At 38.3% G+C, this 15,947-nt stretch overlaps 1 protein-coding gene across 3 annotated transcripts; it reads right to left on the minus strand.

The window, feature by feature from the left end:
• Positions 1-75: 75 nt before the first annotated feature.
• ift81 (intraflagellar transport 81 homolog) lies at positions 76-15,947 on the minus strand. 3 transcript variants are annotated; one of them, XM_029510665.1, is made up of 18 exons: positions 15,568-15,947; positions 15,344-15,447; positions 15,063-15,243; positions 14,863-14,952; positions 14,647-14,712; positions 14,199-14,309; positions 13,120-13,204; positions 12,602-12,765; positions 12,423-12,518; positions 11,130-11,276; positions 6,927-7,076; positions 3,868-3,996; positions 3,257-3,346; positions 2,808-2,891; positions 2,571-2,642; positions 1,985-2,070; positions 1,687-1,732; positions 76-1,514 (listed from the first exon to the last, which is right to left on the minus strand). In XM_029510665.1, exons 1-18 carry the CDS (start codon positions 15,709-15,711, stop codon positions 1,332-1,334), a joined length of 2,028 nt encoding a protein of 675 aa, XP_029366525.1. In that variant the 5' UTR covers positions 15,712-15,947; the 3' UTR covers positions 76-1,331. The 3 variants fall into 3 exon arrangements, 2 of the variants coding, with proteins under 2 accessions (XP_029366525.1, XP_029366524.1); XM_029510664.1 differs by having other exon boundaries at positions 2,808-2,894; XR_003841095.1 differs by having other exon boundaries at positions 1,503-1,514; positions 2,567-2,642; positions 2,808-2,894.

The following is a 15,947-nucleotide window of genomic DNA, read 5'->3' on the forward strand; positions in this document are numbered from 1 at the left end:
AACATCACGTGCTGTATATAATTAGGTTAAATTAAAAAACCACGGAGTCAGTTATCATTGATTATAGTGTTTAATATTGCTCGTCTTACCGGACTGGTTTTTCAGAGGATCATTGCTATTTGCATCCAGAAACATTACCCGTGACAGGCTTTATGAAACAGGAACATATAACGTAGGATGGACGCCGTCAATAAAAAAGGCACTTGCTTTCTGTTAACGTTGACCCAAAGAAGATAGAATTTAACAAAACCAATGTGGATAATTTTATCCCACATTCAATATTGTCATGCTGGTGCTGTACACTGGATTATGACTTGCTTGTATAGATTTAACAACGGACACACAATTCCCTCTTCCAGACAACATTTGTCCCTTTAGAGAATAATCCTTTTTACTGTATTAATACCTCATTTATACTCGTCTAACACTTGATACTCAACTTGACAGTCACACAAAACACATTCCACTAGCTGGAGTTAGGGCAGCTACATGTTTTCAGCCAGAAACAATTAATGGCAGAGTAGAGTTGACCTGTTTCTCCATTCCAAGTGTAAAGTCAGCCAAAATTCTTTACACGTCTGAGGACAGTGGGCTAACCCCTCCAACGCACATTGTGTTTTTTAGGGGTCATCATAGTCAGCCGTTTTAAGACCTGTTTATGCAGTTTAGTAATGCCCCAGATCCACAAAGCACTGCAACATTACTAACATAGCAAAGAGCACATTAGACATGGTTACCTAAAAAGGCTTCATTTGGGAAAAATGTGCCATATACAGTTTGTCACAAGTTAATTTGTTGGACTATTTCATCTGCTCTGTCCAATGCAATGGCCAGCCCTGCCAATTCCAAAATTGGCAAGACTCTCTGTCCAAGGTCATGGTTGTCATTGCCAAAAATAGTTGACAATGGCCACATCCCAAGTGCACTACTTTGTATGCTGTTATCTTTGGATGATTTGATTCAAAGTGTATTCTTAAAGATGTGTGACTTGGGAGTCTTCAGTGGGCCAGAGTGAAAACCAAATCTTGTAACACCTCCTGATTGACACGTTTTTAAGATGTGGACCCACAAAACACCGTAAACTGTGTAGTCCCCACAACTTTCCGATGTTCACAAGATAATTTATCAAGCAAAACGTGTTAGCAATTTGTAACAAGACAAAATGGTAGGGAAATGGAATCCCATGAACACAATGAAACAAACATTTTGACTGGACAATGTTTTCCAGTTATTAACAACCCTGTACTGCAGAATGTTTCAGACGCGTTACAGAAGGGTATAGAGATTGTGCTGTAGGTGACAAGCAGATGTCATTGCCTGGACAGGGACCTTCACAGCACCAGCCTATCCTCTCCTTCTTCCTGTATCACCTGACCAATAGATGCCTGGCTCTGTGCTCGTATGAAGCACTGCCCCTTGCACTCCATTAGCTGCTCCAGATCCCGCCACATCTTCATCTGCTCCATGTTGATGGTGTGGCTCCCCTTCACCATCTTCTGTTTCTCTCGCAACTTCTGGATTCCACAAGGCAAAGGAGTAATTATGAAGTTGGAATACCACTGAATGCAGACTTTGAACATGTTAAAAATATGTACTCCTTTACATTGATATATATCTGAAAGGTTACAGTCAGTTTCCTTGTTTCCATAACCTTGACAGAATAAAGTCTACAATGTTAATTCTCACCTTGCCAAGTAACTCTTGTTCTGAAATGCTTTTCATGTACACCTCTCTATAAAAGAGACAGAGAAAAAAATTTATTCAAGTCATTACAATCTCACATGTTGTTCTCACTCACTGTTTTTAGAAAAGGTGTGTTGTATCAGCATATCTTGATATCATAAGGTGTGGTCTCTGACAACTCTCACTGATGTATGCAGAAATAAAGAGGTGACAACTCAGCTACCTGTGTTTAAATAAGACTTTTGTAAAGTAAAAACTCTCATCTTATGATTTGCTGGTGGACCTTGCTTTGCATGGGTACCTGATAGCCTTCTTTTTCTCATCTGGATCAGAGGACACATAGGCCTTCATCTCTTCAGCTGCCCGCTGTATTTGCATATCAACAATCTGTGGAAGACAGATATAGAGAGATCAAACGGATGAATTGGGGTTGGTCACACTTGGTCACTGCAAATTGCTATGACACTTTATTGCAGAACCTGTGTTGGTGGCAAGTCGCTATTTGCAGTTTGCAGTATCAATTTAAATTTTACAATATTTGGTTTGCAACCTGGGCCACATGGTGGAATAGTGGTTAGCGTTGCCCCATAACAAGAAGGCTGCACGTTTGGTTCCCAGGCCTGGGGCTGTTCTGTGTGGAGTTTGTATGCTCTCCCTGTGCCTGCGTGGGTTTCCACCCACTGTGCAAAGACATTCATGTTTAGGTTAATTGGTGACAAATAATTTGTCAGTGAGTGTGAGTGGTTGTTTGTCTCTGTGTGTCTCGGTCTGTTGGCCCAGCAATGGACTGGCAAATAAGGGGTGGACGATGAATCAATGGTTTGTGGACCAGATGCACTGCCAGGCTTAAATGTTTTTCTTTGTACAACAATCTTTAACATACATGCCTCTGACATTGAGTTAATATGATGATAGTGGTTTTCATCCTGTGCCTTCTCCTCTCTCAGGATTTTCACTTCCTAAAAAAAAAAACAAAAAAAAAAAACAAGGTGAATAAAGGCATACACTATACAGCTATGGTATATTGTAGACATAAAATATAAAGCAAAAATACATTGAATAATATGTATAAATATATTAAAATTGTCACATATATTCAGTGTAATGTAGGATATAAATTATACCTGCTCCAATTTAGATCTGTTGCTCTCCAGACCAGCAGCACAACTTTCATACTGCACCTTCTTTTCCTCATATTCCTGGTTTAGCTCCTGTTAACACGAGAAAAGGAACCGTCAGTACACAGGAACTGAGAGACAAATGATTTCCTGCTGGATGAGAATTGAGACAAATACAGAGAATACACATTTTTAACACTTGTCACACTCATAGCACTGTTGCACATCAACATAGGATTACGGCTGGTACTGGAGCTGATTATATTGCAACAGACTCTTCAATTTATTGCTTCCTAATATAGCTTTTCAATAGGATAGTCCAAAGTAAATTACAAAATGCAAGAGTGATTCTGGAAAAATGTTTGGAAAATTGAAACCTCTTCTTTCACTCAGTGTGCGTGTGTATGTGTGTGTTTGGGGGTGGGGGCATTATGTTGTGGGAAATGCTTGCTCACCTGATATCGCTGTCTCAGTGACCTCAGTTCTTTTATAATTGGAGCTAGAGCAGATTTTTTTTCTACAATCATAGAGTTTAATTTCTTCACCTATAGAAAACCACAAATAAGTGTAAATTAAGAGGAAACGGTATACAACTTTTTCTAAATCAAAAGCATGTGATGGTTATGGTGCATCATTGACTAGACAGATGCTAACTGAGAGATATTCACATCTGAGAAATCTATTTTTGAAAAATATGCCACCCAAGAACAGTCTGGACAGGCTCATTCAGTAAGTAGTTCTACTGTAATTAGCCAAACTACGTGAAAATATCTGTGTCATGTGGGTGAGCCAGTATTATGGAGAGGCTTTAAAAAATTATAGATTAGAGTGGGAGAGTGGCATAGGACATCTTTACCATGTGGCAAAAAAAAAATCATTAAATAAAATGAAAAGAAAATTGCAATTTGCACTTGTTGCCCAGATGTTTGGATTTTTTTTCTTTTAAACAGACAACATTTAATCTTTTATTTATTACTAGTAATCAATTTAACAGCAATTATCAATTGAATATTAACTACAAAGTTGAACTTGGATGTGGTGGTTTTACTCATGGCCTAATAGTCACCATTTCAGACATGCCATCCAGTGTTCGGCCCTTCTTCTCATCCAGCTCGCTCTTAATAGCAGACACCCTCTCCAATTCCTCCTGAGTGTCACTGTAGCCAGAGATTCCCTTTTCAGCTTCTACGGTTTGCTTTAAAATGCAACAGAGAAACATGAGCAGTTTCAGAAATGAAATGAAATGAAATGGTCAAAATAAATTTGTCTTCCGAGGAGTAACACTGCAAGTCCACAACAATGCCTATTGAAGAGCAAAATACAATTTTACTCCACATGAAGTTAGGGTTAGTCGCTAAACTGTGATATGGAAAACACAAACACAAACCCTTGAATGTTTAAAAACAGCGCTAACCCTACAGCAACATGGGAAAAGCAGGGCAGGAAAACTTTCATTGCTTTAACATATCATACTGTGGGATGCAGACAGAGGAGCTGCAGAAGGACCATTCGAAACAACAGCTCTCCCTGCATTGGGCAGCCTATATACATGTGAGGTGCTGTGGCAGAACAGAGATGTGAAGCCATTTCCAGGACTCGTCTAGCACTTCACTATCAACACAAACTGTGTGAATGGGGAGATCAATTGAAAACAGCACTTCAGAAATGGCAGTCTGAGTGTCTGAGATGGATGGAGTTTGAATTTTACAAAGTACAGCGTGCCCTCTTTACTTTGTAAGGCGTTAGAAGACATTGTAAAACGTAGAGCATTGAAACAGATGATTACTAATGTGTCCTTCTGTTGGACCTCTCACATGTTCTTGTCCAACTTATTGAACTCAACTGATTAAATGGAGCTACACATTGGCCAATGACTCCTATCATGCTAGAGTCATATTTAATTAAACCAATTGATGGTGAAAGAGAAATACAGGAACAAAAATTGTGACTGTTCTTGTTGTTCGTAAAATCAATCTTACAATCTTATGGTTTTTACCCCCCCCTTTCAGTTTTTCTCTATTTGAGGTTGTCACAGAAAATCAGATCTGTGACTTGCATGATTGATTTGGCTACAGTTTTTTTATGCTGGATGCCCTTCCCGTCGCAACTTTCCCAATTTCTGCAGGCTTGGGACCAGCACAAGCCTACCACTGGTTTGCCTTGTGGCTGGTGTTTGAACACAGGGCCTCTGCATGCAAAGCATGTGCTCTACCACCAAGCTATGTCCCCGGGAAATCTTATGGTTTATACTGTAACATAAAAATTTATATAGAAGACTAAATATGAATGTTAAAGTTGCATCCATGTTTTGCTGAAATAACATCTGGCTTGTTAATGTTAAATTTCAAATGAACTCCGTGGCAGGTTTCACACCAATATCGCTATTGCAGCTTGTCTTATAATTTAACTGTCTGCTTTTTCAAGCGCTGGTTAAGGTTTGTTGTGTTTGAGTCATTCCAACATTTGGTACCATTTGACTCCTAATGGCATTATATGATACATTTTGTGTGAAAATGGGCTAATGATTACTACTAAAAGCATAAAGAAATATTGTAATGCATGTCTGGTGTTTTTGTCAAAGTTAGCTTTGAGCTAGTTATACAAGTCACCTGGGCCCTTAGGGGATAAAATTTTTCAAACCAAAGAAAGCAGAAATGAGTAGTCTGTCATTTACTAATGACCATCCTAAAGTGGCAAGTATTTTGCTGATGTTGGTTCTTTTTGTACAGTACAGAGCTCCACGTGCAGCTCTATATTAGACCAGTTGTAATTTTCCACTGTTGTGGTGCATACATGGTACATTTCTTGGTGACTTCGTCCCATCACTACTGCAGTTCTGTCAACCTGGTTTGATCATGTTAATTTACTAGCAATAAAAGGCAATTTTGACTCCTCTACAAGTTGGATCAACATTTTTTGAACTACCAATCAAGCTGACGCTACCATTTCAATGCTTTTTGTTTTTAATAAGTTGAGAGCTAATGTATAACTAATACTAGGGAATTACTAATTACTACTAATACTGAGTTCATAGTCACTGTTAGATTATTGCAATAATAGTTTTGTGTACTTTAAAAATGCCAAAGAAGTAGGAATATAGGAAAAAATTGCTTCGTTATTATACAATTATTTCTCAATACAAACTTCAGACTTCAATTATGAGTTTTCTTTCGTAAAGATTTTCTGTTAAAAATATATCTAAATCTATTTTTACTTTTTAAGCAAGGTTGATAAACAAGGAACACAGAACTCACAAACTCATATAGCTGTCAGAAAATTAATTCTGATTTAACATATGATGACACATTAATAAAAAAAAAAATCAAAAAAACAAAATTACACACTGCTTGCCCCTACATGAAAGCTCATTAGCTACTTGTTAGAATATGAAGTATCGACGTTGGTATTGGCAATTCTGGCCCTGTAGTTACTTGGTGTAAAATTTGGCAAAAAAATTTGCCTATAAATGGCAGCATACAATTTAACGTGATTAAAAAAAATGTGATTTAAGGAGCTTTTTTATTGATCACGATTAATGTATTAACACTGACAACCCTATTAATTAGTAAGCTTTTTTTTTTATTAGTCACAGTTACTGGAGAATTTTTCATAAACACATTTTATCTTCTATATTCTGCGGGGGTTTGGACAAATTACTTAATGCTTTACATTAAAGGGCTGAATAATAAGGAAGCTGCAGAAATTATAACTGACACCTTCAATGCTTTGATTTTTCGATCTCCAGATCGAACTGTCTTCCTCATGAACAGTTCTCAAAGTGTGGGGCGCATCCCGTTGCTGGGGCATATAGACATGACAGGTGGGGCACAGCAAACAGGAGGAAATTTTCCTTTTCATGCCCATCTTTACTATGTCTTTTTTTTACCAACAACAAAGATCCTACAATCAAACCAAAACACACACACACACACACACACACACAAAGCAATCATTGATAGACTACATGTAGCCTAAACAAAAAGAACATCAAATGAGTGACTGAGAGAGAAATGTAACTCAGAAACAAAACATGAAAATAATGATAAACATCAGTGGCCTGGATCTGAGCCCAATTTACAACCCTTTGCTGGATGTCATCCCCACTCTAATACAGTAATGACTTACCAGTTTCTGTTGAACAATCTCGTGTCTCTGCCTGAGAATCTCCTCAGTTCGCTGTAGGACTCCATATTCTGCTTTCAGCTCAGCAATATCCAGGCGTTTCTTCTTGTACATGGTTCCCTTGCTTCGCAATTTCACTACCAGATGTTTCAACTTTAAAGAAAAAAGACAGAAATCAACATTACTTCAATATCTAATAAACACTATAGCAGATATTAATGAAAAGAAGCACTTGTGCAAAATAGCAAACAAAACAAAACTGGAGACTGATTTTGAGGAGAACAGAAAGAAGCTGTCAGCCCAACGCTGACATAATAGCCTGAGTTCATATGATGAACTATGAAATATCGTAGTCTTTAACAGTTTAACACTTGGCAATGAATGTTCCCCACCTAATTGCAACCTAGTGTACAGTGGGTTTTAAGCATTTTTTCCTCTGAAAAACAGTAACAAGCTGCTTGAGACAATGTTATTGAGAGCAGAGAAACAGGATCAAAACAAATATTGCACGCTATAAAACCAAAACTAAAAAATCTTGCTGAGAGTGATTGCAGGGTCACATAATAATTTAATTGTTGAATGAAATTCCATTGAACCGTCCGTATCGTGATTGGGGGGGTGAATTGTAGCATGTCACATCAGTGGTTGCTGCTTAATTATCACTAAATTATCAGAGGTTTGGCCAATTATTAAGATATATAATGCATCAGTCACAGACCAGACATGCACAACACTAATATTTATATCACATGCACCATTGTATTTCAATAGAAACAATGATTTTGTGCTGCAAGTTAGAAAGTGTATATTCTTTCTTGGGAAACTTCATGAAAGATGCATTAAAACTAATTTTGATTGTCTACACAGCTGAGCTACTGTTAAAGGCCACTGGACAAGACAATTGGATGAGCCAGGAGAGGGAAGAGATTAAAAAACAGCAGTGACCACAACAGAGGGCCTTGGGGGAAATGCCCTGATCTGAAACAGTCACTAGTTCCTTTCAGGTTCATAGCAAGCTATCTACAACAAACAGCTTCATCTGGAAGAAAAACTGCTTTAAATGGTTGTTGAGTCAGTCCCCACACTGTCTATCAGGACACAATAAAACTTCTCCACAATGACAGCTATAAATGAACATGGACACAGGAGAGCAGCCCCAGAAATCAAACTGCTTCAAATCCTTTGGGGGATCTATGACGCTTGATGTGTGTGTGGGTGGGCGTGTGTATGAGTGCACTTTAATTCTTTGTGTATTTTGGGACATCAAGGGCAGACGCGGCTGAAAGACGAATTAGTGCAGCAGCATAATACTGCATAGTGTTCCCGGCTTGTGTCCCAAAACAACTGCTGTCAAAAAGGACAACAGCTCAGTCATAATACATTTGACTTTGACATACATGGAATGGAATGGAAACATTAATGGGCCAGCAGAATTTCACGTTTCTCAGATTTCTGATGCTATCTTACTGAAGCAAGGCTAAATTTAACTTGTGTGATGAGACTGGGTGACAAAGTGGTTTTATATTACTGGCCAATCAATGACAAACAGAGGCAGTCATCCCTCTCAGATGGTAGCTGGCGTGTGATGACATATAAGCAGCAAAATGGAAAATACCTCTGATAGAGTGATCTCCACCATAGCTGATGGGTCAAAACTACAGTCTGCATTAACTTCATTCATGTACAGTGTCAAGAAATCTCTTTGTCTCAACAAGTTCATCATTTCAGCCAGAAAGTATACAGAATGTCTGTCTAACACCAGTGGTTTTACAAACATTTTACACACCACCTCTGAGTACTTAGTCGGGTGACTGATTTTTCTTCCCTTCCTGAAAGGAATAAACATGTTGGAAATAACTTTTCCACTGATATTTCACTCTCGCTATCATTTTCCAGAGTCAATGAAAAATTTTGTTTTGTTTTGGCAGAAGGGAAACCAGCCTCTTTTATTCTTGTGTTGCCATCCCATTATGTTTCTGCTACAATCTATTGGTATATAAATATGAAGGGGATCATAGAGACCAAAGGAGCATTGGTCTTGTTTGTCTAAAAAAACAGTTCTTCAGTTTGAGAGATTCTAATTACTTTATTACAATGAATCAAACCAGAACATCAATGCTACTTCAAAGACTAAATATAGTACTCGAACCAGCAGCCCATCAGCTAGTTTGGCTCTGTCCCAAGCTAGCAAAATCTGCCAAAACATTCCTCAGGCCCTCCAAGTTAAGTGTGACTATAATATAAACTAAAATAAAGAAGGTCTTAAAACTACATTTCCACACAGGGACCATGGAGAGATGCAAACTCTCTTTTGGGGTCTTTCATATAACTAGAACTTTAGAATTAGAATAAATCTTTATGCCCACCATAGTGGAAAATTGTATTTGGCTCATTGGGAGGAGATTGAGAGGAGACTCCTTTGACAACATAAACATACACCATTCACAGGGATCGACAGTAACCTCACAGAACATAGGACAGGGGGTTGTTCAAAATTCAAAATGTAATTACTGTGTAAAAAGGTCAGAAACTTCTTACCTATTCATTTTGAACATTTTAAACAAAATAAAACATATGAAATCATAAAGGAATTGAAAAAAATATAGACCTTAAACTTTAACCTTAAACCTCAAGACTTTAAAAACCTTGAACCTCAAATAGTAGAAGCAGCTTTCATTGAATTGAAGTACTGAAATTTTGCACTGTTCAATTTGACACAAATCGGTACTCAGTAAACCCAATACAATTCAGTCAGAACCATCAAAAATACTTACCAATGGTACCCTCCTCAACGGCACCCTTTCCATGTATGCAACTCATATCTCATGGATATTAATGTGGTTCAAACCCTGTGCAGTAAAAATTCTCATGATGCATGTACATTGATCACAGCTGCGCACAACCGTCATCTATCAAGGTCCCTCTGTCAATATAGAACTGTTTGTAGCTGACACTTTGGCCATGAGCCTAATTTATGCATAGGCAAAAGAAGAAGCTATTCTGTAAGAGCATCTGACTGTACAACGATACTTCCAAGCAGACCATGGTATATGTCTGAAGGGGGGAGTACACTGTTGGCATGGAATATAAAATAAAAGGTAAAGGTTTTGTGCCCAAACTGTTTAATGTGTCCAGCTGACTTGAATTGGGGGACTGACTACTGTATATTAAAGATCAGAGAAAAAGCCAACTTCCTGGCACTTTGTTGAGGAGTTCCTTGTTCTGGATTTTCTCTGTTTTAGTCTATTTATGACTTGGCATGGGAATGTGAATGAGATCAAGGAAAGAGGATGAGTAACATTAGACAGCAGGTCCATGTGAGTTTGGATAAGAACAGAAATAGCCTCTTGTGTTTGCTACAGTTTGCAGATGTGCTTGTGCACATTTAGATAAAAGTGAAGTTTCTGAATGGCTGCGGTTCTCAAAGTGTGGGGCACACCTCATTGGTGGGGAATAGAGACACGACAGGCTAGGCATGACAAACAAAGACCCTGCTTTCAAAGCAAAACACCCAAACACAAAGCATCTAATAGGCTACATGTAGCCTAAATGAAAAGTCTTAATTGCAGCGGAACAATAATCAACCTTTCACACAGATGGGTGGCACGCTAGTGTGGCCTTAACTGTCACAAAATGGATGAATTTTATGACACAGACCACAAAAGTTGGTGATAGGTAGAACATGTTACCTAAATTTTAAGCTTGGTGCATTTCACTAGCATTTTGTTGGGGCTTTGGGGGCAGGGCCCTTTGTACAAAGTGGGGAATGACTGAAAAGGTTTCAGAATCATGGCTGTATAGCATGTGTCATGATAATCATTGGCCACTGGGGGTAAACTTCTTATTGAAAATAAAGCTAGATATCAGCTATGTAAGAAATAATAATAATGCCAACAGGGCAACAAGCTGGTATATTTACTGCTTATAATATTTTGCACCTTGTACCACTAACCATGTTTCCCTGAAGTCTCCGTTTCTCCCAGTTCTAACCATGTGTAACTATTTACTAAGTTCCTCTTAAAGGAAGTTTTTCCTTGCCACTTATGCCAAGTGCTTGCTCATCAGATGATGCTAAATAATTTTATAAAGAGTTTGGTCTACACCTGCTCTATATGTAAAGTGCCTTGATGGAACTTTGTTATGATATGGCGCTATATAAATAAACAAATCTGAAATCGGATCTGTCCTTCAGGAAGGACAATGTACCTCATCACCCCGGATGACCTCTGCCCCATCTGAAGCTTGTGCCTGGCTGCTCCTCTGTCTCAGCTCCCTCTCTGCTGCTGCCAGCTCCTCCCTCGCTTCCTGGAGCTCCTCTGCTTTTGATTCCTTTCTTCGAACAATGATTGAAGCCTGCAGGGGTCAGTTTCCATTAGATTTACAAACATGACAAGAAACATTTTCTGCAGAATGACTTTTAAAGACTTATTTTTGGAGGTCAACAGGAAACTGGGAGAAAAACTGCAGTATAGGTCCATGGCTGGAACCGAACCCAGGACGCCGCAATAATGTGCCATGCACACTAACTACTCAGCCACCCGTACTGCCAGAGTGAGGTTTAACACATGGGAGACTGACTGGAGTCACTGAGCTGAGCAATGGGAATATTATTGTGGCAAGAGCCATCATCCCCATGCCACTGAAAACAAACTGACAAGCGCTTGCTAACATCAGTATGTTAAATGTATATGTATCAGTTTAAATTTGCTATGTCAACTTCAAGTAACAGGGTGCTAATAATGCGCAAAGTAATTGCTGAAAGGAATTGTTCTTGAGTTATCACATTTACAGCAAATGTCTATACAGAACCCATGACACTCAAAGATCGGCTTTTCTAACTGTTACATCTCTTGGTTGTTGAATGATTGTAATACAGTTGCTATTTGGATAGATTAATGTTTTTTTAATTTCTCCAATTTCAATATTATGCTTTTATTTGAGTAAGCGCACATCTAAAGTGAACCTCGTGTGAGACAAATCCTTAAGACATAGACTACTTTTTAACATTTCATATATTCACACTCATATGCTTCAGAACTTACCATTACACACACTATCGTTTATAGAAACACCTAAAATTTCATAATATTTCAGGACTGGAGCACATTAGTAGGACTCCAAAATGTAGTAAAAACAGAGGACTTGTGCAGTTCTATAACTTGTTAGCAATCAAATAAACAATCAAGTGCTCATAAATGTGTTGATTTTCTCTAACATGAATAAATCTCCACAATGGACCTGATGCTCCTCCCAGAGTTTTTAATCATTTGTAGGAGTGTGTCCTTCTTTTGTTTGTCATAATTCGCCTTATTCTTAAAGATATGCTGGCTATTTTCTGGTAGGCAACATTAATAGGAAGCAAATTGTATTTGAGAAACCTCCACAGAGCACCTTTGACGTCTCACAACATAAGTGCACAACGCACCAGGAAAGCACGTGTCACACAAGAAAGCTTGACCAAAGACAAAGGAGATCAAAGAAATTCAATAAAGGCAGCACCTGTTGCCTGTAAAGGGCTAATTTGTCATCCATGGGGTCATTTCTCATCATCCTCTTCTCAATCAGCTGGTTTATCTGAGAATCGCATTCTTTAATCTGTGTAAGAATATAAAACAATTACATGAGAATTTTGCAAAACATTGAGATATACAGACATACCATGACACTATGCTCCTGACCTTGTCCTCTAGCTCCTGGAGATCAGCCTGGCCCATTGCAGGCTCAGATGCCACCTTCTGAAGGTACTGCACAGTGCGCCTCATCCCCTCAAGGTCTTTGGGGAGCTTTTCAGAAGCCATGTAGGAATTGATCTTTATCTCCTCTTCAAGCCTCTTCATTAAACCTGAACAAACAAGAGCTTCTAATTTAATTAGAGCTTTACATTTTTGAAAGGTCCTCTCAGGCTCTGATTATTTGAGTCAAGTTGATTACCACTTAAAAATGGAAAGTCATTCAAAGGCCAGAAAACACAACACTAATATCCTGTGTAAAATATAGCAAAGCTTTGTTCTCTCAGAAGACTCCAATATCACAGGAAACACTATGAGACTATTTCAAGATCAGATAAGTTGTAGTACACCGCTTCAAGGAAAAGCGTAATTAGATGGTTAGCTGAGTGACCCCCTAATGCTCTGCTGTGTCCTTGAACTTTCCATCCAGCTGTGTCCTATGGAGGCAACAACAGGAGTGTGCTTACTCTCTGGACTGGCATCTGTTGCTGCCTGTTGCAAATCCTTCAACTGATGCTGTGATCGCTGTAGTCTCTGCTCTGCCTGGAAAAGCTGCACACACAAACACAGATAAGTTAGGAAAATTAACAAAACACTTATTATTGCTGTAACCAATGGTAGTTTTCGCATTCATCATTTTGTCCTCATTCATCATTTTCTAGATCAATTCATGAATCTTTTGGTCTATAAAATATCACAAAATAGTTACCAGTGCCACGTGTGTTTAACCAGAGTCAAGGTAACATTTTCAAATTGCGTGTTTTGTCTCAAAAGTCCTGATACGTTTTCTTATTACTTTATTATTCACAATGTTTTAACAGAGAAAAGTAAAAAAGAATCTTATTTAGGAAACTAAAGGACATTTGTCATTTTTCCACAGTTTGAAAAAAAAAAACAAAACAACAACTTCAAAAAGAGTCATTGATTACCAAGGTGCATGTCTAGCATTCATTTGAATTTGTATGTAATTTTCAATTTCTCACATTCACCTACTTCTGAGCTAAACACTAATCTAAAATTTCAGAATATTTAGCTGCTTCTCATTGGAACATATTAGCACCACTCCTTCATGAAAATATGGGAAAAACAGATGACCTAAGCAGTGCTATCCTTTGTTAACAAACAAATATGCAATACAATGCACATAAATTGATTTTATACTGGTGAACCTTGACAGAGAATCTAAGGCACTTCTTTTGGAGCTTCTGTCATGTGGTGGTGCTATGGACCTGATTTGCTTAATATTTAAAAGTTTTACACAACTTGAAAAACTTTGAAATTATTTGTTAGTTATGAAAAGCGTGTCTTTTTCATTTTTTGTCAATCCATTAGTCATGCTATAGACAAATCGTTTTAATGCTAATTTCAAACGCGTGAAAAGTACTGAGAGATATGTGATTGTGTATGTGATTTTGAAAAGAGCTTTGGTCTTATTGGTATTATTAAGAATCAGGCACAAGACTCACATTTTTCTTCTCAGTCCTTTACAGCACAGACAATGCAAAATATGCCACAGAGTTTAAACAAAGACTGATGGAGCATTTACTTGGTTCTTCTGTTCTTGCTTTTGGTCAGTCAGTGACTCCTCCCTCTCCTTCTCCACTCTTAGCTGTCTGGCCTGTTCGAGCATCCATTGATGGTTGGACATTGACTCCACCTAGTGGAATAAAAAGTTAATGTGATCTCTGACAGCAAGTTGGTATCACTGTCACCAAGAAATAAATAAACTCCCCCAACAGATTTAGGTTTCATCTTTTCACTGGGCCTACAAACACTACCAACCATTAAATAAACAGCTCATCACTCCATAGACTTGAACTTAAGACAGCATTGCAATCTGTCAAGTCTTTTGGAGGAGCTTTAAATTTTATATCTGAGGCTGCATTCCTCAATGAATCAATCTCCAAATTGATTGTTTCCTCTGCTTACAATGACAATGAAGTCTCTAAAGAATCCTTAGGCTTTCCAAGCATTGCAGAAGTGACCTGCCTTACCCTCTTCTTTAACCTGTCGACACGTTTGATCAATTGGTCTTTCTCTTCCTCCATTGCACCAATGTCCTGTTATAAAACATAAGATTATTATTATTTTTTTTTTACATTTGCACTGTATCACCTAATAGAGGAAAAATGACTCACTAGTACCCCACAACCAAAAACATAGCATTGAAACAAACAAAGGTTGCCAAAGGTACTGAGTGTTTTATTTACTCTTCTGATTTCTGCTGTTGAGAAGCCTGAAGTCCTCAGCTGTTCACACTCCTTGTGATATGTCTTAAATCCTTCCACTAGTTCTTCATACTGGAAACAGACAACAATAATTTATTGCCTTTTTAGCCTTTGAAGTAATAATCAATATAAAAAACATCAAGACACTATATGATATCTCTATCTGTAATATATTGGCAAACCTGATGGTAAGTGTCATTGATGACATCATCCTGCAGAAAGTCTGCAGGCACCTCCAGCTTTACTAGAAAGCGTGCCAGATAAGCCCTCTTCTTCAATTCATGGACCCTTTGGAGGAGCCAGTGAAGGATAGGGTGCACCACAGGTTTGCTGCCTGTCACCAGTCCCTGCCTGAAAGTGCTTCTACAAGAGGCGATTAGAGGTACAGCAAATAATGACAATATATCAAAACTAACAAATGCAATGTACGCATTTCTAGTTGAATAAGGCTGCAGTCACATACACATCAGACAGGTTTCCAGGAGGTCTGTATTTCAGCATACCCAGGAGAGCACTCATCCTTTTGACGGTTTGATCAGGCATTTCTTCGCGTATATCCATAACTTGCTAAGAAAAAAAGAAGAAGAAGGACATCAGCAAAGGATTTAACCTAACATCGATTTATTCACGAATAACACACATAAACAGGCGTAACTGCAATAACTTAAGCCAGTGCTAGATTTTCACCTTTGGGTCTATTTCAGCCAGGACATCATTTAAAATTTGCAGCAGCTGCATCGGTTCGAGATTGTCAAACGTGATGAGATTGAAGTTTTTCTTGAACGGGTCTTTGTTGAGTTGTTCAACGATGAATTTTAACTGTTCGCTCATCTTGGGAATGGAGTCTAGCTTGCCGTCGTCCTCTTTTCTGGATTGACTAGCTAACAGTGAGGACAGCTCTCTGTCGTCGACAAACTTATTTACGAGCCACCACTCCAAAAAAAATCCCTATAAACGTTTGACTATGGTGTTGGCACTTAAAAAATGCAAAGACACATAAAAAACATTTGTTAGGTCTTCTCGTCAATCTTTAGCTAACTAGCGAGCAGTCAACAGTTGTTGTCAAC

Source organism: Echeneis naucrates, chromosome 9, assembly GCF_900963305.1.
Source record: "Echeneis naucrates chromosome 9, fEcheNa1.1, whole genome shotgun sequence".
NCBI classification, from domain to species: Eukaryota; Metazoa; Chordata; class Actinopteri; order Carangiformes; family Echeneidae; genus Echeneis; species Echeneis naucrates.